This window comes from Salvelinus alpinus, chromosome 34 (genome assembly GCF_045679555.1).
Source record: "Salvelinus alpinus chromosome 34, SLU_Salpinus.1, whole genome shotgun sequence".
Classification (NCBI taxonomy): Eukaryota; Metazoa; Chordata; class Actinopteri; order Salmoniformes; family Salmonidae; genus Salvelinus; species Salvelinus alpinus.
The window spans coordinates 20549929-20574346 of NC_092119.1; the positions used below are offsets into that span (position 1 = coordinate 20549929).

The following is a 24418-nucleotide window of genomic DNA, read 5'->3' on the forward strand; positions in this document are numbered from 1 at the left end:
TTTTAGAGCAACAAGTCACCCTGGTTGGCCCTTTAACTAGCTGTGTAAGGTCAAAGGTATTAGTGATCCGTTTGAGGGTTTTCCTACAACACTTGTCTTCATAATTAATGTTAAAATCTCCCATTAAGATGACCTCTTTCCCAAAATCACATTCCCTAAGCATGTTATTAAACTGATCAAAAAACACACTTTTGGTGGAAGGTGGCTTATACATTCCAATGAGGGTAAAAGACATTTGGGGAGACAGTGTAACGTTCAGGCCAATACATTCTAGTTCATTATCACATGACCACTCAATTTGTTTACATCGGATATGTTCTTTAATGTAAATCATCACACCCCCTCCTCTTCCTTCAATCCTGTCTCTCCTGAAAACATTGTAGCCAGGCACAATCAAAGCAGCATATGGAGAGTTTTTATGGAGCCATGTCTCTGAGAGGCAGAGAAAGTCAAGGTTGGAGTCTGTGAGTAGATGTTGAATTTGATCACTTTTTGGAATGACACTACGAATGTTCAAGTGCCCCCCTAGTAGTCCCTTGGGCTTAGCTCGTGGGTCCCAGATGACTCGAGAGTGATTGACACATTGAAAAAAGTAAAATTTTCTGTGTTTTCTGACGGCTGGGTTTAGGCCGTTTGGTTTCGTTTTGATTAGGGGCAGTTCGGTAGCGCAATTAACATTCCCTCCCGCCTGCACTGGATGCGGGGAACTAATTAAAACAGCTTGCGTACCAGAAGCAGAGTCAGGGATCGCATATAGCGACTCTGGTATGTTTGAAGAGTCAAAATCTATCCTGGAGCCGGGTGAGTCGAGAGAAACCATAGGACCACAGCACCCACCCACCTCCGGCGACGACATCCACCGCTCTACACTCCGGTGCGTATCGCTGGCTCGGTGATATTGGGCCCAGGATTGAGTTGCACATCCCCGGAGAGCAGGAGGGTAGTGAACAGGTAGTTTAACAGTTTCCGATAAATGTTGGACTTGTGTTTGTTACGCCTAAGCAGTTCAGTAGAATAAGGAGCGAGGTAGACTTGGCCATTATTCAGAACATTATGGTATGCTGTGTACTGTCCGCTCCCGTGGAACGGTGAACCAATGTGTTTGGTGTTGATATTCTCCGGTAGTAGACTGATTGTGTCATCCCAGCAAGGACGCACTGAGATTATCAGTAGAGCAGCTACATAACTGACAATCATGGCAGAGTACTGGAGATAAAACACAATTGCGCTTTAACTCTTTGCATGAGTTACTTAGCTGGGATCGGCGTACACCTGATGGTTTAGATAAAATTACAGCATTCGATTGAGAAGCGGCACCTGCTGCACCACCCTGTCTTCCGTCCGCCATTCCGTCCGCCATATTTCAAGGCCTACCTTCAAACTCAGTTGCTCTTTGCTTGACATCATGGGAAAATCAAAAGAAATCAACCAAGACCTCAGAAAACTAATTGTTGACATCCACAAGTCTGGTTCATCCTTGGGAGCAATTTCCAAACACCTGAAGGTACCACGTTCATCTATACAAACAATAGTATGCAAGTATAAACACCATGGGACCACGCAGCCGTCATACCGCTCAGGAAGGAGACACGTTCTGTCTCCTAGAGATGAACGTACTTTGGTGCGAAAAGTGCAAATCAATCCATCCCAGAACAACAGCAAAGGACTTTGTGAAGATGCTGGAGGAAACAGGTACAAACAGGTACAAAAGTATCTATATCCACAGTAAAACGAGTCCTATATCGACATAACCTGAAAGGCCGCTCAGCAAGGAAGAAGCCACTGCTCTAAAACTGCCATAAAAAAGCCAGACTACGGTTTGCAACTGCACATGGGGACAAAGATCATACTTTTTGGAGAATTGTCCTCTGGTCTGATGAAACAAAAATAGAACTGTTTGGCCATAATGACCATCATTATGTTTGGAGGAAAAAGGGGAGGATTGCAAGCCAAAGAACACCATCCCAACCGTGAAGCAAGGGGGTGGCAGCATCATGTTGTGGGGGTGCTTTGCTGCAGGAGGGACTGGTGCACTTCACAAAATAGATGGCATCATGAGGTAGGAAAATTATGTGGATATACTGAAGCAACATCTCAAGAGATCAGTCAGGAAGTTAAAGCTTGGTCGCAAATGAGTCTTCCATATTGACAAGGACCCCAAGCATACTTCCAAAGTTGTGGCAAAATGGCTTAAGGACAACAAAGGCAAGGTATTGGAGTGGCCATCACAAAGCCCTGATCTCGTCCTATAGAAAATGTGTGGGCAGAACTGTAAAAGCTTGTGTGAGCAAGGAGGCCTATAAACCTGACTCAGTTACACCAGCTCTGTCCGGAGGAACGGGACAATATTCACCCAACTTATTGTGGGAAGCATGTGGAAGGCTACCTGAAACGTTTGACCCAAGTTAAACAATTTCAAGGCAATGCTACCAAATACTAATTTAGTGTATGTAAACTTCTGACCCATTGGGAATGTGATAAAATAAATATAACCTGAAATAAATCATTCTCGCTACTATTATTCTGACATTTCACATTCTTAAAATAAAGTGGTGATCCTAACTGACCTAAGACAGGGATTTTTACTAGGATTAAATGTCAGGAATTGTGAAAAACTGAGTTTAAATGTATTTGGCTAAAATGTATGTAAACTTCTGACTTCAACTGTAAAACACTAACTCTTTGTTTCTGCAACTGCTAAAGGTTTGGGACAGGTTATTTAGCTTGTGACTCTCTCTTTATGACTGATACTCACAGGCCTTTTCAAAATGGATACTACAACTCTAAATTTACTTACAGATTTTTGTGTGAGGCGACACAAATAGAACAGTACATAACATGGATGCACTGTACATTACTGTTAAAACAAACTGTTACACATCAATAACAAGACATTAACTGGTAAAACTGGTGTCCTCTCCTATTGACCATTTTAGATGTAATGTACAGTAGTCCTCTGTGGTAATGATAATGCTGTTGTGTTGCAGGCTGAAGCTGACCAATGAGGAGATCAAGAGGGCCATCCTGACTATGGACGAACACGAGGATCTGCCCAAGGACATGCTGGAGCAGGTGGGCCCCCCTCTCACTCTCTGATACATCATGTAGTCGTCCTCTCTCTCCCTGATACAGCATGTAGCCCTCCTCTCTCTCTCTGATACATCATGTAGCCCTCCTCTCTCTCTCTGATACAGCATGTAGCCCTCCTCTCTCTATCTGATACAGCATGTAGCCCTCCTCTCTCTCTCTGATACAGCATGTAGCCCTCCTCTCTCTCTCTGATACAGCATGTAGCCCTCCTCTCTCTCTCTGATACATCATGTAGCCCTCCTCTCTCTCTCTGATACATCATGTAGCCCTCCTCTCTCTATCTGATACAGCATGTAGCCCTCCTCTCTCTCTCTGATACATCATGTAGCCCTCCTCTCTCTCTCTGATACAGCATGTAGCCCTCCTCTCTCTATCTGATACAGCATGTAGCCCTCCTCTCTCTATCTGATACAGCATGTAGCCCTCCTCTCTCTCTCTGATACATCATGTAGCCCTCCTCTCTCTCTCTGATACAGCATGTAGCCCCCCTCTCTCTATCTGATATATCATGTAGCCCTCCTCTCTCTCTCTGATACAGCATGTAGCCCTCCTCTCTCTCCCTGATACAGCATGTAGCCCCCCTCTCTCTATCTGATATATCATGTAGCCCTCCTCTCTCTCTCTGATACAGCATGTAGCCCTCCTATCACTCTCTGATACACCATGTAGCCCTCCTCTCTCTCTCTGATACACCATGTAGCCCTCCTCTCTCTCTCTGATACAGCATGTAGCCCTCCTCTCTCTATCTGATACACCATGTAGCCCTCCTCTCTCTATCTGATACACCATGTAGCCCTCCTCTCTCTCTCTGATACACCATGTAGCCCTCCTCTCTCTCTCTGATACATAATGTAGCCCTCCTCTCTCTCTCTGATACAGCATGTAGCCCTCCTCTCTCTCTCTGATACAGCATGTAGCCCTCATCTCTCACTCTCTGATACAGCATGTAGCCCTCCTCTCTCACTCTCTGATACAGCATGTAGCCCTCCTCTCTCTCTCTCTCTGATACAGCATGTAGCCCTCCTCTCTCACTCTCTGATACAGCATGTAGCCCTCCTCTCTCACTCTCTGATACAGCATGTAGCCCTCCTCTCTCTCACTCTCTGATACAGCATGTAGCCCTCCTCTCTCTCACTCTCTGATACAGCATGTAGCCCTCCTCTCTCACTCTCTGATACAGCATGTAGCCCTCCTCTCTCACTCTCTGATACAGCATGTAGCCCTCCTCTCTCTCTCTCTCTCTCTGATACATCATGTAGCCCTCCTCTCTCTCTCTCTCTCTCTGATACATCATGTAGCCCTCCTCTCTCTCTCTGATACAGCATGTAGCCCTCCTCTCTCTCTCTGATACAGCATGTAGCCCTCCTCTCTCTCTCTGATACAGCATGTAGTCCTCCTCTCTCTCTCTCTGATACATCATGTAGCCCTCCTCTCTCTCTCTCTCTGATACAGCATGTAGCCCTCCTCTCCTCTCACTCTCTGATACAGCATGTAGCCCTCCCCTCTCACTCTCTGATACATCATGTAGCCCCCCCCTCTCACTCTCTGATACAGCATGTAGCCCTCCTCTCTCTCTCACTCTCTGATACATCATGTAGCCCCCCCTCTCTCTCTCTCTGATACATCATGTAGCCCTCCTCCCTCTCACTCTCTGATACAGCATGTAGCCCTCCTCTCTCTCTCTCTGATACATCATGTAGCCCCCCTCTCTCTCTCTGATACAGCATGTAGCCCTCCTCTCTCACTCTCTGATACATCATGTAGCCCTCCTCTCTCTCTCTGATACAGCATGTAGCCCTCCTCTCTCTCTCTGATACAGCATGTAGCCCTCATCTCTCACTCTCTGATACAGCATGTAGCCCTCCTCTCTCACTCTCTGATACAGCATGTAGCCCTCCTCTCTCTCTCTCTCTGATACAGCATGTAGCCCTCCTCTCTCACTCTCTGATACAGCATGTAGCCCTCCTCTCTCACTCTCTGATACAGCATGTAGCCCTCCTCTCTCTCACTCTCTGATACAGCATGTAGCCCTCCTCTCTCTCACTCTCTGATACAGCATGTAGCCCTCCTCTCTCACTCTCTGATACAGCATGTAGCCCTCCTCTCTCTCTCTCTCTCTCTCTGATACATCATGTAGCCCTCCTCTCTCTCTCCCTCTCTCTCTCTCTGATACATCATGTAGCCCTCCTCTCTCTCTCTGATACAGCATGTAGCCCTCCTCTCGCTCTCTCTCTCTGATACAGCATGTAGCCCTCCTCTCTCTCTCTCTCTCTCTGATACAGCATGTAGCCCTCCTCTCTCTCTCTCTCTCTCTCTCTCTGATACATCATGTAGCCCTCCTCTCTCTCTCTGATACAGCATGTAGCCCTCCTCTCGCTCTCTCTCTCTGATACAGCATGTAGCCCTCCTCTCTCTCTCTCTCTCTCTCTGATACAGCATGTAGCCCTCCTCTCTCTCTCTCTCTCTGATGCATCATGTAGCCCTCCTCTCTCTCTCTCTCTCTCTGATGCATCATGTAGCCCTCCTCTCTCTCTCTCTCTCTCTCTGATACAGCATGTAGCCCCCCCCTCTCACTCTCTGATACAGCATGTAGCCCTCCTCTCTCTCTCTGATACAGCATGTAGCCCCCCCCTCTCACTCTCTGATACAGCATGTAGCCCTCCTCTCTCTCTCACTCTCTGATACATCATGTAGCCCCCCCCTCTCACTCTCTGATACAGCATGTAGCCCTCCTCTCTCTCTGATACAGCATGTAGCCCTCCTCTCTCTCTCTCTGATACATCATGTAGCCCCCCCCTCTCACTCTCTGATACAGCATGTAGCCCTCCTCTCTCTCTCTCTCTCTGATACATCATGTAGCCCCCCTCTCTCTCTCTGATACAGCATGTAGCCCCCCCCCTCTCTCTCTCTGATACATATTTTTTAGGGAGCCCTTTTCTGTTTCTACTCTGATTGTAGTACAGTACATAGGCCAAATGTATCACCATATTCCAGAGAATTCTGTAATCCAATGATTGCTTTGATGATGACTAACTGATGACATGTAATCGTAAAACTCCTCGTCCCCTTTTAACCTTCCCTCAAAACCGCTGAGCCTTCATGTTCTTTATCGCCCCATAACTATGACGATGACTAGGTGAAAAAGTATAGTATTTTCAAATAGATGTGAGTAATTGAAGGCTAATCGAGTTTTATAAGACTTTTCATTGCTATTGCTTTAATCTAGGGCCCTAATTAAAGAAAGTCTGCAGTGTTCATAGGGAGTGCGCTAGTGACGGAATGGAGCATTTGTAGTGGTGGGGCCCGGCCCGGCTGGCCTGGACGGCGGAGGATATTTAGCATGGTTTTAAAGCATCTGAATGCTGTTAGTGGGAATACTGCCTGACTGCCATGTCTGTTCTGAGTTCTGAAGAAAAATGTGTCCAGCTGCCAACCTAATCCATCTGTTCAATGGAACATGATCAAAGTTCTACGAGTTCTAGGTCTGAGTCATTTAAACATAATTTACATTCAGAGCGGCCATTTATTTCCAGCAGGAGATTACCACATCTCAGTGATAACTCTGCATGTCTTTTCAATGATAATAATTCATAATTGATTTGATTTCTATAGCGCTTTTCCAGATTGTCAAAGCTCTTTAGTTAGTAAGGGGTGAAACTCCCCATACCTGACATTTTGCGCCAGGAAGCTCATCACACATCAGCTATCACAGTGGAGAGAAGGGTATTAGTGTGTGGCTGTACAAGTTCTCTCTTGATAATTGTCCTGTTCCTGTCCAGCTGCTGAAGTTTGTCCCAGAGAAGAGTGACGTGGATCTCCTGGAGGAGCACAAGCATGAGCTGGACCGCATGGCCAAGGCTGACCGCTTCCTCTACGAGATGAGCAGGTAAGGACTTTGGTTCGGTATATTGACTTTCGGTACTGCTACATTGTGTAACACCACATTCCCAATAATAATAACATTTTATTTGTAATGCGCTTTTCAAACCCCCAAATTGCTAAAACCCCGCAGTGCTAGACACTATCCTCAGCATGTTGTTTGTTGGTATACTGTGGAAAATATTCAGCTGCTCTCGGATGACAATGGATGTTGACTTTAAAACTGCTTCTTCATTGTTAACATGTAGTCTTCATCAGTGCTTTTACTGTAACAACACGTTCTGTGTTAATAGTCTTGAATCAACGTTGCTGTTAACAGGAATTGACACACAGATCATTGTAGTACCACCAGCAGCATATGATAACAGCATGACACTCAGTGACGTGCTAGCTGGATGTCAACGTCTTTTAACACAAATCACTTTGGTATATCTACTGTAACTGCTGAGGGACATCACTGCCAGACATGAAGCTGTGACCCAGATCTGCCAGTGAAGGCCATTGGTCCTGACTGTGAGTACTTGGGGAGAGTAGAACGATTGGTATTGTTCTTTAGTGAATAAAATATACAGCACTGCATTTTGCCATGTGTAGGTCAAACAAATGTATTACCTTTTGGAGTGCTGTCCATGTAATTCACTATGGACTATAATTATGAGAATTCATCCCCCAACTAGTTTTAGAAGTATAATATGTGAGTGAGCAAATTTTTATTTCTTTAGGTTATTCTTTACCATGAGTCATGCTATCTGAGCTGAGGGGGAGCCTGTGGCTGAGGGGGAGCCTGTGGCTGAGGGGGAGCCTGTGGCGGAGGGGGAGCCTGTGGCGGAGGGGGAGCCTGTGGCGGAGGGGGAGCCTGTGGCGGAGGGGGAGCCTGTGGCGGAGGGGGAGCCTGTGGCGGAGGGGGAGGGGGAGCCTGTGGTTGAGGGGGAGGGGAGGCTGAGACTGTGGCTGAGGCGGGGGCTGTAGTTGAGACTGTGGTTGAGGGGGAGCCTGTGGCTGAGGGGGAGCCTGTGGTTGAGGGGGAGCCTGTGGTTGAGGGGGAGCCTGTGGCTGAGGGGGAGCCTGTGGCTGAGGGGGAGCCTGTGGTTGAGGGGGAGGGGAGCCTGTGGTTGAGACTATGGCTGAGTGAGAGGCTGTGGCTGAGTGAGAGGCTGTGGCTGAGTGAGAGGCTGTGGCTGAGTGAGAGGCTGTGGCTGAGTGAGAGGCTGTGGCTGAGTGAGAGGCTGTGGCTGAGTGAGAGGCTGTGGCTGAGTGAGAGGCTGTGGCTGAGTGAGAGGCTGTGGCTGAGTGAGAGGCTGTGGCTGAGTGGGAGGCTGTAGTTGAGACTGTGGTTGAGGGGGAGGCTGGTGCAAAGGTGGCGGCAAGCAGCTGAACTCTCCATGTAACTCTGTTGTTAATGAGTGAATATGAAACCTCCCTGGGGAGACATTCTCGGCTAGGGCAAAAAAAAGAAACCCCAGGGCTAGGTCTCACTGCAGTCCCTTTAATGGGCATTCCTCTACTGTGTTACAAATGAGGGTTGGATTACTAGATTACAGGAAAGGAAACGTATGACCAGGTGCCATTGTGAGTTTAGTACCAGCACAATTTTTTCCATGATGTATCAAGCCATTTACTATGGGAATAGAGACTTCCTTCCAGGATCTGAAGTCGTTTCTCCTTTTGTGTTTTGCCTTCCTGAAAACATTGAAGCTGAGGTAACAGAGTTTGGGCAGGGAGCAGGAATGGAGCTTCTTTATTCAATGTGCTCTGAGTTTTTCACGTTGGATATTTAATCCAGTAAAATCATTTGTGAAAGATGTATGTAAACTCCGCAAAAAAATAAACGTCCTGTCACTGTCAACTGCGTTTATTTTCAGCAAACTTAACATAACAAGATTCAACAACTAAGACGTAAACTGAACAAGTTCCACAGACATGTGACGAACAGAAATGGAATAATATGTCCCTGAACAAAGGGGGGGGGGGGGGTCAAAATCAAAAGTAACAGTCAGTATCTGGTGTGGCCACCAGCTGCATTAAGTACTGCAGTGCATCTCCTCCTCATGGACTGCACCAGATTTGCCAGTTCTTGCTGTGAGATGTTACCCCACTCTTCCACCAAGGCACCTGCAAGTTCCCGGACATTTCTGGGGGGAATGGCCCTAGCCCTCACTCTCCGATCTAACAGGTCCCAGACGTGCTCAATGGGATTGTGATCCGGGCTCTTCGGTGACCATGGCAGAACACTGACATTCCTGTCTTGCAGGAAATCACGCGCAGAATGATCAGTGTGGCTGGTGGCATTGTCATGTTGGAGGGTCATGTCAGGATGAGCCTGCAGGAAGGGTACCACATGAGGGAGGAGGATGTCTTCCCTGTAACGCACAGCGTTGACATTGCCTGCTATGACAACAAGCTCAGTCTGATGATGCTGTGACACACCGCCCCAGACCATGACGGACCCTCCACCTCCAAATCGATCCCGCTCCAGAGTACATGCCTCGGTGTAATGATCATTCCTTTGACGATAAACGCGAATCCAACCATCACCCCTGGTGAGACAATATCGTGACTCGTCAGTGAAGAGCACTTTTTGCCAGTCCTATCTGTCCAACGACGGTGGGTTTGTGCCCATAGGCGACGTTGATGCCGGTGATGTCTGGTGAGGACCTGCCTTACAACAGGCCTACAAGCCCTCAGGCTGAGAGAGGCTGGACTATTGCGGACAGTCTGAGCACTGATGGAGGGATTGTGTGTTCCTGGTGTAACTCGGGCAGTTGTTGTTGCCATCCTGTACCTGTCCCACAGGTGTGATGTTCGGATGTACCAATCCTGTGCAGGTGTTACACGTGGTCTGCCACTGCGAGGATGATCAGCTGTCCGTCCTGTCTCCCTGTAGCGCTGTCTTAGGCGTCTCACAGTATTGACATTGCAATTTATTGCCCTGGCCACATCTGCAGTCCTCATGCCTCCTTGCAGCATGCCTAAGGTACGTTCACGCAGATGAGCAGGGACCCTGGGCATCTTTCTTTTGGTGTTTTTCAAAGTCAGTAGTCAGTGTCTTAACGACCGTTCCACAGGTGCATGTTCATTAATTGTTTATGGTTCATTGAACAAGCATGGGAAACAGTGTTTAAACCCTTTACAATGAAGATCTGTGAAGTTATTTGGATTTTTACAAATTATCTTTGAAGACAGGGTCCTGAAAAAGGGATGTTTCTTTTTTTGTGGATTTTTTTTTGTCTGGTCACAAAACCTCTGTGTTGATCAACTGTCTGAACAAAACCACAAAACAAGTATCTTTCTATTCAAAGTTCATAGCCTTCATTTAGGAAAGGTCATGTCAAATAGACAGGTGGGACTTTGGAGGGAAAAAATTATTATTGAAAACATGTCAACTATATTTAGTCCAACTGTTTATTGAAAACATAAATACATTAGCATAGTAAGCACTTGTTGTCTATCAAACACATTGTTACACTTGTTGGTTAGCTAGCTAGCTAGCGAATTTGAGTCGTATTAGCATAGACGTGACATCAATCAAAACACCTTAAAACAAGACGTAGAATCAAGAACAATATACAACTATCTGAAACAAGACCCCTACGATATCCCACGTGGCAGCTTCTTGTCATTGTTGCTAGCTATCTGACTGTTCAGAATCATAACACACGGCCTTATGCCTCATGGATGTGTGCGCATCATTTTCGTGACGTTGTCATGCAACCCGTCTATTACACAACAGTTTCAGTGAAGTGTAATGTTTATGTAAATTCTGATTGAAACATAATATTTGGACCTCTTTCTACAATACAGAATCAACCACTACCAGCCAAGGCTGCAGTCTCTCTACTTCAAAAAGAAATTTGCTGAAAGAATCGTCGAAGTCAAACCTAAAGTTGAAGGTAGGATTTTCCTACAATGTTCCATGCTCAAATTATCTACCTTTAAAATAAGTAGTGCACTATATAGAGAATAGTGTGCCATTTGGTGGTCCCTGGTCAAAGGTAATGCATTACATAGGAACTAGGGTGCCATTTGGTGGTCCCTGGTCAAAGGTAATGCATTACGTATGAACTAGGGTGCCATTTGGTGGTCCCCGGTCAAAGGTAATGCATTACATAGGAACCAAGGTGCCATTTGGTGGTCCCCGGTCAAAGGTAATGCATTACGTATGGACTAGGATGCCATTTAACCAATGTCTTATCCTCATAACGGTAACGTCCTCTTCATCTCCCCAGCACTGATCAGGGCATCTAAAGAGGTGCTGCAGAGTCGCAACCTCAAGCAGCTTCTGGAGGTGGTCCTGGCCTTCGGTAACTACATGAACAAGGGTCAGAGGGGGAACGCCTATGGCTTCAAAGTGTCCTCACTCAACAAGATTGCTGACACCAAGTCCAGCATTGACAAGTAAGAAATGTTCTGGCTTGAGTATATTTCATTTATCCTTTATGTATACAGGAAAAATACCATTGACATAAAAACATTTTTGTTCATAGACCTGTCCAAATGACACCGCACTAAGAGCATTGAAAAGAAAGTGATGATGTGTGTCGTGTGTGATGATGTGTGCGATATGAATTCTAAGGTGTGATATGAATTCTAATGTGCAATATGAATTCTAATGTGCGATGTGAATTCTAATGTGCGATGTGAATTCTAATGTGCGATGTGAATTCTAATGTGTGATGTGAATACTAATGCATGATATGAATACTAATGTGTGGTATGTGTTTGTAGGAACATCACTCTGCTGCATTACCTGATCACCATCCTGGAGCATAAGTATCCCAAAGTGGCCGTGTTCCAGGAAGAGCTTCAGAGTGTTCCAGAGGCAGCCAAAGTCAAGTACGAGCTGCTGCTAAGGCTGACTGAATCAGATCCAACAAACACACGCGTGCACACACACACACACACACACACACAGATGCTGTTTCATAAACCTAAGTTGCTCTCATTTATGTGTAACTGTGTGTAATTATCCTTGCAACAACATTGTAATTGTTGAATTTTCCTCTCTAAGCCAAATTAATGGTGCCTGGCTTTAAGTAGAAAGGGTAAAAGGTTAAGACCGTATTGCTGTGTGTATTACCTTACATGCTGTGTTTACAGAGAGGGTTAAAGGTCATGTTTATATTGTCTGGATGTGTCAGAGGCACAGGTTGTCCTAATAGCCCATATTTCAGTGATCCTCTTGAAATGTGGAAAGTGTGAACTGTGAACCCTACAATCCTCAAAATGTCAAGGTGTTTCCTATCGTACCACAACAAAGCAATAGTGTAACAGTCAGCATTAAAACAATTATAATAATTCAGGTCGCAAATAAAGATAATCTAAGTTAGAGTTTCTGTTAAACCTAGTGAACCCTGTATCCATGCCTTTCCTGACTGAGAAGGAAGGAAGTTGGGTTTTATCCTCACACATTTCCTGTCTCTAAGTTGTGGCTTGGTTGGAGCACAGATGGTTTGTAATTGTTTCACGTCAATAAACTCCTCTCTCCACTCCCTCCCTTTCCTCCTCTCCTCATCTTTCTTCACTCCCTTTCCTTCTCTTTCCTCTACCCTTGTCCACAGTATGACAGAGTTGGAGAAAGACATCAGCAACTTGCGTTCTGGACTGAAGAGTGTGGAAACCGTGAGTGGCCATTTCTATTGGTTTACCCTTAATGGAGCCACACATGATATCAGAGGCAGTATAGTTGGGCTTACACTCCTCTACCTCCTGTTCATGAGTCTCAATACGTTTCCACTGACAGAACTCCAAAGATTAGGGCCTGGAATTTTGCCTGGTCATATCACATGGCCATACAAAACTCCTGGCCCTAGCAATGATCAATTGGAAATGGGCATGGTACTGTACTCTTGTGTTGTGGATTGTCTGATGACAGTCATATAATTATCCTGTAATGCTGTTCCCTACTGTATAGGAGCTGGAGTTTCAGAGAGGTCTTCCTCAGGTTTCGGGGGATAAGTTTGTGTCTGTGGTGAGCCAGTTCATCACCGTGGCCAGCTTCAGCTTCTCAGACGTGGAGGATTCTCTGACCGAGGCCAAGGAGCTGGTGAGAACCGGCGGGGGCCAGGGTCTGGGGACCGCATTGTCCGTCTGCCCCCTCCTCCTCATGCTTCTCTCCACAACTAGGAGCTCTGATGGAGCTATAAAACTAAAATATGGTCGCTTTCAAGATTTTATAAGGGCAGCGCAAATGACAAATCCTGTAACTTTACACTTGGCCACAACCAAGTAGGTAGCACACATTAAGTGTTCTTACTGCAGCTTTGAAGTCACCTTTTCAAACAACCAATATACTTGGAAATAGTATGCCTTGTGTTTCACTGTATTTCAATGTGGAGGATGTAGTAACTCACGTCTGTTCAAGGGTTACAGTCTACCTGCATAGACATTGGAACCTCTGAATATAAGCAGTTAATTTTTAACTGAGATGGGTCAAGGATATCAGTTTCAAAGACATGGTTTTCCCTCTGGGTCTCCCCTTCATGAAGTGCCATGTGGAATGTATTTGATACATGCGCAGTGGATGAGGGTTATTTATGTGTCAAGTTCAACTTTACAATGGCAGGGAGGAGGAAACCACCTGTTGGGAGCAGACCTGGGTTCAAATAATATTTGAAATATTTTAATTACAGAATGTTTGGAGTGCCAGGTGGGCAGCGTTTGCACTTTTGCGACTATTCTGTTGGTTCCAATGTACCAGACAAGCACAATCAAGCCCAGATAAAGTATTAGTTATGATTTCAAATAGTATTTGAACCCAGATATGATGGCGTACCCACGTCTCACACATTCATCCCCAGTGTAACACTGAAAGAAATCACCTGTGACTCATTGATTGCATTTTATTACATCTAGAGGAAAAGCTGTTTGTCCATCTTAAAGTATTTGGTGTCTAACGTTGTTTTCCCTCCAGTTTCTGAAGGCAGTGCAGCATTTTGGGGAGGATGCAACCCGTATGCAGCCTGACGAGTTCTTCGGAATCTTCGACCAATTCCTGCAGGCGTTCGCAGAGGCCAAGCAGGAGAATGAGAACATGCTCAGACGCAAGGAGGAAGAGGAGCGACGTGCCCGCATGGAAGCACAGGTTAGATTAAGATTGTCTATTGCCGACCAAAACACTAGAGAGAGTCACCTATGGTCACCTTTTAACCACCCAGTCATTATGCAACAAATATTACAAATGGGTATCAAACCAGAGTTTTTTTTTTTTACTCTTGACCAACACACACTCAAATGCATGTGCTGTACTGCTCATTTACTCAATACACCAAATACATCCGTCACACACTATATGCTACTGTAGGTGTGTGTCATATAGTCACTCCTGTTTTGTCCCCTCAGCTGAAGGAGCAGAGGGAGAAGGAGCGCAAGTCCAGGAAGGCTAAGGAGAACTGTGAGGAGGACGGTGAGTTCGACGACCTGGTTTCAGCCCTGCGCTCTGGGGAGGTGTTCGATAAGGACCTGTCCAAGATGAAACGCAACCGCAAGCGCGTCAACTCATCAGCTGAGACCAGCAGGGAGCGGCCAGTCACCAAACTGAACCTCTAAAACAACTGATGACGGATCCTTTGTCCTACTAGAGCTAGGCTATGCTGCCCTCTGGTGGCTTGGAATGGGCCTAGCGCCCCCTCATTTTGGAGTGGACAGAACTCACTACTAAAACAGAACTGAAATGAGCATGAAAGGTGGTGGACAGACCTCTACTTACTCTTCTGCTACTCAAGCAACAATAACCCAGAGCTTGTGTCTGTCTGGAAACAGACATTACCTCCTAATGAAAACCATGAACTATGGATCAGGAGTGACTCTAAGCTATTTGTGTTAACCTACATTTTTTAAATGCTGTGGTCGGAATGACAGTTTTGCTCATGTCGTGAATGGGACACTTTAATAGCATAGGGCTGGTGCCCTAGAGTAGGACCCTCTCCTTGACCCTCCCTGTCTGCAAAGATAACCAGGAAGTGGAATGGAAAGCCTGGGATAACACACACACGCAGTGACCCTGGCGGAGACACGTTTCCTGTTTTAATCGGGAGAATGTAAAATCTTTCCTGCTATTGTGTGATTGAGTCAGATTCCCTTAAGGGTATGGTAAAAGATGTCAACCCCATGCAAAGAAACAGTGTCTGTTGAAGCACAATCCAGTATGTATGAATGATAATGTTTTTTAGCTAAGCACGAAAGCATAACAACAAGATACACATTTTGATACTGTTTTTTTTAATCACAATTTTACAAAGACCTAATTTAGATATATTAAAAACCAAATCACAGATGCAATATTGCCATTTTATTAGAGCCCTAACTTTCACCTTTAGAAAATAATCTATTAAAACAGCAACAAAAGAAGGGTAGAAAAATAATGTATATTTTACTGTATATACAGTATTGTAAAAGAGTATAGGACCTAGTTTGAAGTTTTGAAAGGATATTGTCTCCGATTTGATTTAAAGTGTTACCAAAAATGATTGCTCTACATCTGGCCATCCTGACAACAGTGTGGATATCATTCTGGAAACTATGCATCCTATACATTTTTTATTTGTGTTCAATACTGTCATGTATGTGTATATATTATGTATTGTGCCAATTCCTGTGTCACCTTCTCACTATGTTATGTACAGCAGAAACTTTTCAGTTATTTAGTCAGATCCAATTAGTAAAACCCTTCTAAAACCTTTGGTCACATTTCTACCAACACCCTAATTAACTGTGTGATAGCATTTCTGATGGAGGTATGTGGGTTCTTTCAATACAGCTTTTTTATTATTTAAACAACTTTCTATTTCGAAACGGACTAAAGTAATAAACCTGGATGTCAATTATCTGTTGAATCTTTGTTATGTTTGCAAGCCAGTAAACTATTAATTCCTCTCGGACTGTATTCAATAAGTAGCTGTTGGTAATGTCTTGCTAGGGCAATTGAATTTAAGTGCTGTCTTTTACCAAGTTTACCTTTTACCTTATTCATTGTCTGTCTGATTGCTCAGTACTCATTGTGGACTTGGAATAGTTTCAGGCCAATTTGTGTAAAAGCCCTTGGTAACAGTTGGGTGTTTTAAGAGGGAGTGGTCTTACTTGTCTTCCCTGACTATTTAAGGAGCATTACTTGGCCCAAGTCTTAGTGCGCCATCTATAGTTTAGAAGGACATCACCTCCTACAAGAGCAGCAAGTATATTTTTTATTCAATAAGTAGCTTTTGGTATTATCTTGCTAGAGCAATTGAAATTGAAGTGCTGTCTTTTATCAGTAGCCTACTTAATCATTGCTGTTTGAACTGTCTGATTTGCTCAGTACTTGTGACTGTTGTTGTGGACTTGGATTAGTTTCAGGCCTATTTGTCTAACAGTTCTGCTAATATGTGGGTGTGTTTTATTGCAGGGGGTGTTTTCCCCCCCACCTCTGCCAGGCAATCACTGCTGGGAGGTGTCTTTCACCTCTGCTAGGCAATTAGTGCTAGTACTTCAGTCTCCCCTGTTTCTTCAGCAGCAGCTGTAAGAGACATTATTGTCACCAAACCAGACAATTGCTGAGTTGTTTGAGGCAGGCTCCACATCACTCTCTCACTTGAGTATCTTACCTAGTTATTTTCAGATCTTATTTTGATCTTTTGTATCTTTGGCAAGTATGTGTGTCCCATTTCAGTTCACTCCTCTTCTGGTAGGTTTTACATTCGCTGCCCATTCAGTGGCTGTAACACTTCTAAGTTAGTGTACCCTGTGAGCACAACCCATGTGGAATTCTTAGTCTCCGGCAGGGTTTGGTACTTCCGATCTACGGCCAATAAAGCTGAGTTCATCTCACCCTGACGGAGACATGGAATACCCTATAACACTGCTACTGGTCGTGGTGGTGGTGGCACAGGGCTAATCACTTCTCCGAAGTGGAGTTTTTCTTTCCCCCTCTCACCTGTCTATTGGGTGACTTTAACCTCCTGATGCCTGACTTAAATACATTTCTTTCCTCTTTGTTTCCACTCCTTTTCACCTCACCCTTTCCCAGTCACCTCACACGCACAAGGCAGGAAATCAGCTTGACCACAACTTCACTAGAGGCTGTACGCCTACTGATCTCTTATCACTACTTTGTTTCCTTTTCTCCTACAACCCTCAGACCTACGCAGATGGTCATGCGCCACCACAATCTTTGCTCCCGTTACTCTTCTATGCGCTCTTCCTTCTGCTAAATTCTCCTGACTCTGCCTCTTCGACCCTACTCTCTTCCCTTTCCACCTCCTTTTGACTCCCACTGTCCCCTTTCCTCCTGGCCAGCCCGACCTTCACCTCTTGCTTCGTGGATAAGTCACTCAATGCGCACTAACAGAACAGGGTTGTGGGCAGTTGAGTGGAAATGGAGGAAAATGAAACTTCCGGAGGACCTATCCTCCTCCTTCCACTCCCTTCTATATACCATCTCCCTCTTTATCTGCTGCTAAAACTGCCTTCTATCACTCTAAATTTGTATCTTCTGCCTCCAACCCTGGGAAACTCTTTTCCACTTTCTCCTCTCTCCTTAATCCTCCTCCCTCTCTGCAGACATTTGTCAACCACTTTGAAAAAAATATTGACTACATACGCTCCTCATTCACTCAGCCTACTGAGTCCACTAGTTCCACTCACACAGAACTACCCTACGCCTTGACCTCTTTCTCCCCTCTTTCCAGATGAAATCCTGCGACAAGTGATGTCCGGCCGCCCAACAACCTGCCCACTTGACCCCATTCACTTCTCCAGACAATCTCTGGAGACCTTCTCACTTCCCTCATTAATTCATCCCTGACCACTAGCTGCGTCCTCTCTGACTTCAAGATGGCAAGAGACGCTCCCCTCAAGAAACCAACACTCGACAGCCTCTGCCGCCAAACTAGAGACCGGTATCCTTTTTCTTTCCAAAACACTTGTGCATGCTGTCTCTGACCAACTCTCTCGTTATCTCACAACAAGCTTCTTGACCCTAACCAGTCAGGCTTCAAGGCAGCTCACTCAACTGAGACCGCTCTCTGCTCTGCCAAAGCTGACTCTTTTCTCATCCTCCTAGATCTAACCATCATATCTTCCTTTCCACCCTCTCAGGGTTGAGCGTCTCAGGCTCTGCACACTCTTGAATTGCATCCTACCTGGCAGGTCGCACCGACCAGGTGGCGTGGAGAGGATCTGCATCTGCACCACATGCTCTCACTACTGGTGTCCCACAGGGCTCGGATCTAGGCCCACTTTTCTCTTTACACCAAGTCACTCGGCTCTGTCACATGGTCTCTGCTATCGTTTCTTTGCGGGTGGCACTCAAATACTCTTCCCCCTTCTGACACCCAGGTGGCGACATGCATTTCTGCATGCCTAGCAGACATCTCAGCTTGTATGTCTACTCACCACCTCAAGCTCAACCTTGACATAACGGGGCTGCTCTTCTTCCCAGGGAAGGCCTGCCCACTCCAAGACTTCTCCATCACGGTTGACAACTCCACGATGTCCCTTTCCCAGAGTGCAAAGAACATTGGTGTGACCCTGGAAAACAACATGTCGTTCTCTGCAAACATCAAAGCAGTGATGCGGGTTCATGCTCTACAACATCCCTAGAGTACGACCTTCACTCACACAGGAAGCGGCGCAGGTCATAATCCAGGCACTTGTCATCTCTAATCTAGACCACTGCAACTCTGTTGGCTGGGTTCCCCATTTGTGCCATCAAACCCCTGAAACTCATCCAGAAGGCTGCAACCCGCATGGTGTTCAACCTTCCCTAGTTTTCTCATGTCACCCCGTTCCTCTGCACACGCCACTGGCTTGCATTTGAAGCTTGCATAACCTTCAAGACCCTGGTTCTTCCCTACGGAGCAGCAAGGGGAAATGCCCCAAATCAGGCTATGCTCAAACCCAACATTCCAACCCAGGCCCTCTGTTCCGCCACCTCTGGTCTCTTGGCCCTCCCTCCCCTTACGGGAGGGCAGTTAAAGCTCTTTGTCCTGGCACCCCAATGGTGGAACAAGCTTCCCCCTAAAGTCAGGACAGCGGAGTCTCTGCCCATCTTTCGAAAACCCTACCTCTTTGAAAAGTATCTTAACATGCTCACAACCCTCCCCCTTTCTTTTTTTCCCACTAGCACTGACTTTGCTGATAAATACTTTGCAGGGAAAATGTACTTGATATGATTGTCTCACCTAGCTATCTTAAGATGAATGCACTAACTGTATGTCGCTCTGGATAAGAGTATCTGCTGAATGACTAAAATGTAATTTAACCCTGTTTTCCAAACTGTGCAACAAAGACAGGTATTCATCTGAGTTATAGTAAGGAGTGGCCAATGCGCCCATGTATCTATTCTACAGGTTTCATTTACTGTTGGTCGTGTCTGAAAGTGAAGGATTTCTGAAATGTTTTAAAGACATTCTGAGGAAACATCTGCTTCTATGAATTGCAATACTCTGGATACTATTCAGAAAGCATTGTGAATAATGACTTTGTCACTAATAAAACCTCTGGTAACAATTCATCTAGCTGCTGTTTGACCACTCCACCTGTCCTAGGTCAGGATCTGTATTGGCAGTGTCACATATAAGGAACAATACATAAATATATGATGCTTCAAAACATTTATTTTATACATTTTAAGTTAATATGATTTAACAAACAACTCACCAATAAAATCAAATTCTGACAACTCGCAGCTTCTTATGGCAAGCAATACAATTATTACATTTTACATGGACAAACTAATGAGTATGGTATTCAAAATACACCTTTTTTAATACAGGCACATTAAATTGTGTTTTCATAGCATTGTTTCATGTTCTAGCAAATCGCTATGGCCAGCCATACATGACATCTTGAACATCAAATCAAAGCGCACGCACACTTTATTTAAAATCCTGAATTCTTCACAGTATTCCATATTAAACCTCTACCCTGAATACAGTATAAATGAGGACAAATGCACTATCCCAAATCAAAAAAGAAATCAGCCTAAATTAAATAGCTATCGCCATTATCCAGTTTTTCCTTTGGGTTAGTTCAATGGGATTTAGTGGTTTGGGGTGCCACTTTTGACAGTTTAATACTATAGCAATGAACTCTGCCTCAAATCAAAGTGGAATCGAAAGACTGGCTCTTGTTGAATTCACATTATTTGACAACTCAACCAAATGTAAATCAAAACTAGACGTTGAACTGACGTCTGCGCCCAGTGGTAAAGGTTGCGCAATGAACATGTATCTGATAAGGCATAAAGTAATACATATATTCAAATGAGATGTTAATCATTTTGAGTATTTTATAAATCACACTGCTTAAATGGCCTGAAAATACATTGGGCTTTTAAATGTGCACTCTGTTCCATCAGTGCGTAGAGCGCTTGGCACTGCATAAAGTGTCCAAACGCGGGTTGTCAATTCATAGGACTGACTTTTATATCCCTTATCACTAATTAACAGTTAGGCCTACTTTTCCTCTGATTTCTCAATTTGTTAAAAACTTTGGCACATTAAATTACTTCAACATTTGGACATTCATCATGTTTCTCGAAAATAAAAGTACGATCACAGACTTGTATCTGCAGTTTCAACTTTTGGCACCGTGGGTTCGGACAGAGTATCTGGCTGAGCATCCCTACAGAAGAACACCGCGGGGTTTTTACAAGCCCACATCGCAACCTCTCCTCCATTCGCTGGGCTGGAGGAAGACAACCGGCTGTTTGCACCATGCCTGCTCACATACCGGTCTCTGATTTGGTCGGCCCTGGTTCTTACATCCCTGCTTTGGGTTTGTGTAGATAGGTAGACAGAAATGTTTCTAGTCCTATATCCCTCTTCTCGGCTTCGGCCTAAAAGCATCGATATGTTTGGGTTTCTAATTGCGTAAATGAGCGGGTTTATGGCACCGTTTGCCCATGCCATCCATATTGCCACGGTGTCCATAACAGGGTTGAATGAGTAATCTCCCACGGCGGTGATGATACCCATCAGACAGTAGGGGCCCCAGCAGAAGATGATAAACACTATCATAATCAGCACTGTCGTGGCCGTCCTCATCTCACTATAAAACCGGAGTAAATACGCGTAAGTGGTCACCGGCCGCACCCTTATTTCTGATAACCTAACGGTCTTACATATGTTATAATGACAGAAACACATGAGCGCAAATGGAAGGAGATAACACACCACTATTAAAGCTATACTGTAAGAGGTACCCATCCTAGAAGTACCAGTGTGAAAGACATACATACAGTGGTAGAAGCCCCTTTTATGGACGACTAGATCCTTGGATGTTCGCATCACCAGGTACCATGGAATGGAGAAAAACACTGCTGTTAACCACACTGCCACCAACAGCGTTATGGCCTTCCTCCTGCCTATCTTCTCCTGAGGTTGCCTCACGATGGCATAATACCGGTCAAAAGAAATTAGAGTCATTGTCAGTGTGGAAATAATACCAAAGCATGCGTTGAAGAACCCGTTGGCGACGCAGAAACGGTCTCCAAACATCCACACACCATCTTTGCTGAAGAGCATCATGAACGAGAACGGTAAACAAAGAACGGCCGTCAAGAAATCAGACAGTGAAAGGGACATGATGAAAGCATTGGTAACGGTTCTCAGCTGTCGATGTTTTATTATGACAATCACCACCGCAGAATTCCCTAAACTAGAGAGGAGGAAGATGGCCAGGAGCAACAAGGCTTGAGCTGCCACCGTGATGCCCTGGAGGACCGAGTTTCCCTCCGCGCTCTGCACGGGTATGTGTTGTTGGTTTTCGTCGCCTCCGCCCGTAAGGTTTCCATGACTGGCCTTCGTAAAAAAGCTGTGTAACACCGGTGCTATAGTGACTATTTCCAGCGTTAAACCCGTGCCAGAGGTGTTGTCTGGAGCGGTGGAGTTGCTTGTGCCAAGCAATGCAATGTTCACGGGGAAATCCATCGGACACAAATGGGGGGCCTCCACAGAATGGAAGGAGATTCATCCCTCTACGAATATGTTGTCTCTGTGTTGATGCAGCAGCTTAGATATGTCGCATTAAAGACATGTAGATCCCCTTTGCAACCCCCTTTCTATGGGTTCCTCAAAATGTTCCTCATTATTCAAACTGGGATCCATGCCACTGTTTGCAGTTCTCGCCTGGTCGCCTCAATCCCCGTATTCCTGAATCTCATATTGCCGAGTCCCCGCCTTCCTTGCGTACAATTTGTGTCTTTGCACCCCTTCGTGACGTTTAGAGCCGTTGCCATGGTATCGGTGATGGTTTTCTTCAGTGCATTACGCACTTTCGGGATGATTAGTTATTTGGTCAGGTACCTATAGGCCTCCCACGCAGGCTTTAAAACAGAAAGACTGACACCTACAATTTTACAAGTAGGTTTAATTCTCATATTGGTTATAGGCATTATAATTACATATAATTACAATTAATTGTAGGATAGGCATTTGAATAGCTATCAAACTATTAAAGCAGCAATCATTGATTGAAACAATAACAATGCCTTCCGCGCCACTGTTTCGCCAAAAAGCTGAGGGATGGGACTAGAGAAATGAAACCACTCTCAAATTCATAGACAGAGCTACGGATGCAAGGACTGACCATCCATGATATCAAAATTATAGTTTTAACAATTTGTGAGATTATACAGTGCTTGTTTACAAACATTGGAGTAAAACAAGCTTATGATGGTGTACGACAATTTGACTAAGCTCATGAGGCATTTATAAGTTATATTACTCAAGAATCAATGGGTACATATCATTAATTGATAAGCAGTCTTGTACTGGAGGCAGAACTGAGCTATTTCCCCTTAGATAGCCCAGCTGCAAAGTAAAAATTGGCTATATGGTAAAAATTCATGAATAGAAAAATGACCCTTTTGATCTTAATTTAATAGGGTTAGGCATGAGGGTAAGATGTGTGGTTAGGGTTCAAGGTTAGGGTTGGGCTTAAAAACAGCCTAACCACCACAAATGACATTGTGGCTGTGCCAGCTAGTAACCACACTGAAGAGGTGCCTCCAGAACAAGATTCATGATGCATAAACACTAACCTGCAATTTATAAGTAAAACATTTAAAAATCTAATGAAATTGTATTAGTCACATGCGCTGAATACAAGAGGTGTAGACATTACAGTGAAATGCTTACTTATAAGTCCCTAACCAATAATACAGTTTAAAAAATGCGACTAAGAATAAGAAATAAAAGGAACAAGTAATTAAAGAGCAGGAGTAAAATAACAATAGCGAGACTATATGCAGGGGGTACCTGTCACGGCCGTCAAAAGATGTGGACCAAAGTGCAGCCTGGTGAGCGTACATTTTCCTTTTTATTTAAAATGTCGCCAACAAAACAACAAACGAATGAAACAACCGTGAAGCTTACAGGACATTAGTGCCACAAACAAAGTTAACTACCCACAACGAAAGGAGGGAAAAATGGCTACCTAAGTATGGTTCCCAATCAGAGACAACGATAGACAGCTGTCCCTGATTGAGAACCATACCCGGCCAAAACATAGAAACACAAAATCACAGAAAACAAAACATAGAATGCCCACCCCAAATCACACCCTGACCAAACCAAATAGAGACATAAAAAGGCTCTCTAAGGTCAGGGCGTGACAGTACCCCCCCCCCCCCCCCCCCTCCAAAGGTGCGGACTCCAGCCGCAAAACCTGAACCTATAGGGGAGGGTCTGGGTGGGCATCTATCCGCGGTGGCGGCTCAGGTGCGGGACGCAGACCCCGCTCCACCACTGGCTCACCCCACTTTGGTGGCACCTCTGGTGCGGGGACCCTCGTCGCTGACCCCGGACTGGGGACCCTCGTCGCCGACCCGGACTGGGGACCCTCGAAGCCGGGCCCCGGACTGGGCACCATCGCTGCGGGCCCCGGACTGGGCATCCTCGCTGCGGGCCCCGGACTGGGCACCCTCGCTGCGGGCCCCGGACTGGGCACCCTCGCTGCGGGCCCCGGACTGGGCACCCTCGCTGCGGGCCCCGGACTGGGCACCCTCGCTGCGGGCCCCGGACTGGGCACCCTCGTTGCGGCCCCGGATTGGGCACCCTCGTTGCGGGCCCCGGACTGGGCACCCTCGTTGCGGGCCCCGGACTGGGCACCCTCGTTGCGGGCCCCGGACTGGGGACCGTCGCTGGGGGCTCCGGACTGGGGACAGTCGCTGGGGGCTCCGGACTGGAGGCCGTCGCTGGAGGCGCCGGACTGGAGGCCGTCGCTGGAGGCTCTGGACTGGAGGCCGTCGCTGGTGGCTTCGTGCCATGACTCCTCACTGGAGGCTTGGATCATCACTGGAGGCTTCTTGCCATGGATCATCACTGGAGGCTACTTGCCATGGATCATCACTGGAGGCTTCGTGCCATGGATCATCACTTCTTGCCATGGATCATCACTGGAGGCTTCGTGCCATTGATCATCACTGGAGGCTTCTTGCCATGGATCATCACTGGAGGCTTCGTGCCTTGGA

General features: G+C 45.7%; 2 protein-coding genes across 5 annotated transcripts in view; one reads left to right on the top strand and one right to left on the bottom strand.

Annotated features, from left to right (window-relative positions):
- Positions 1 to 19454, top strand: part of LOC139563738 (disheveled-associated activator of morphogenesis 1-like) — an 84364-nt gene extending 64910 nt beyond the window's left edge. For all 4 annotated transcript variants that reach the window (XM_071382642.1, XM_071382641.1, XM_071382645.1 and 1 more), the window contains 9 exons: positions 2988 to 3072; positions 6870 to 6976; positions 10771 to 10859; positions 11196 to 11364; positions 11695 to 11802; positions 12528 to 12588; positions 12881 to 13012; positions 13880 to 14050; positions 14308 to 19454. In XM_071382642.1, coding sequence (XP_071238743.1) covers positions 2988 to 3072; positions 6870 to 6976; positions 10771 to 10859; positions 11196 to 11364; positions 11695 to 11802; positions 12528 to 12588; positions 12881 to 13012; positions 13880 to 14050; positions 14308 to 14514 — 1129 coding nt within the window. In that variant the 3' untranslated portion in view covers positions 14515 to 19454. The remainder of the gene's footprint in view (positions 1 to 2987; positions 3073 to 6869; positions 6977 to 10770; positions 10860 to 11195; positions 11365 to 11694; positions 11803 to 12527; positions 12589 to 12880; positions 13013 to 13879; positions 14051 to 14307) is intronic.
- Positions 19455 to 19539: 85 nt separating this feature from the next.
- On the bottom strand, positions 19540 to 22137 carry gpr135 (G protein-coupled receptor 135). The gene has a single exon (XM_071382646.1). The coding sequence runs from the start codon at positions 21873 to 21875 to the stop codon at positions 20499 to 20501; it is 1377 nt and encodes a 458-aa protein (XP_071238747.1). The 5' UTR covers positions 21876 to 22137; the 3' UTR covers positions 19540 to 20498.
- Positions 22138 to 24418: the final 2281 nt, after the last annotated feature.

Coding starts and splice junctions, on each gene's coding strand:
- gpr135 (XM_071382646.1), bottom strand. CDS start 21,875: ATGGATTTCCCCGTGAACATTGCATTGCTTGGCACAAGCAACTCCACC.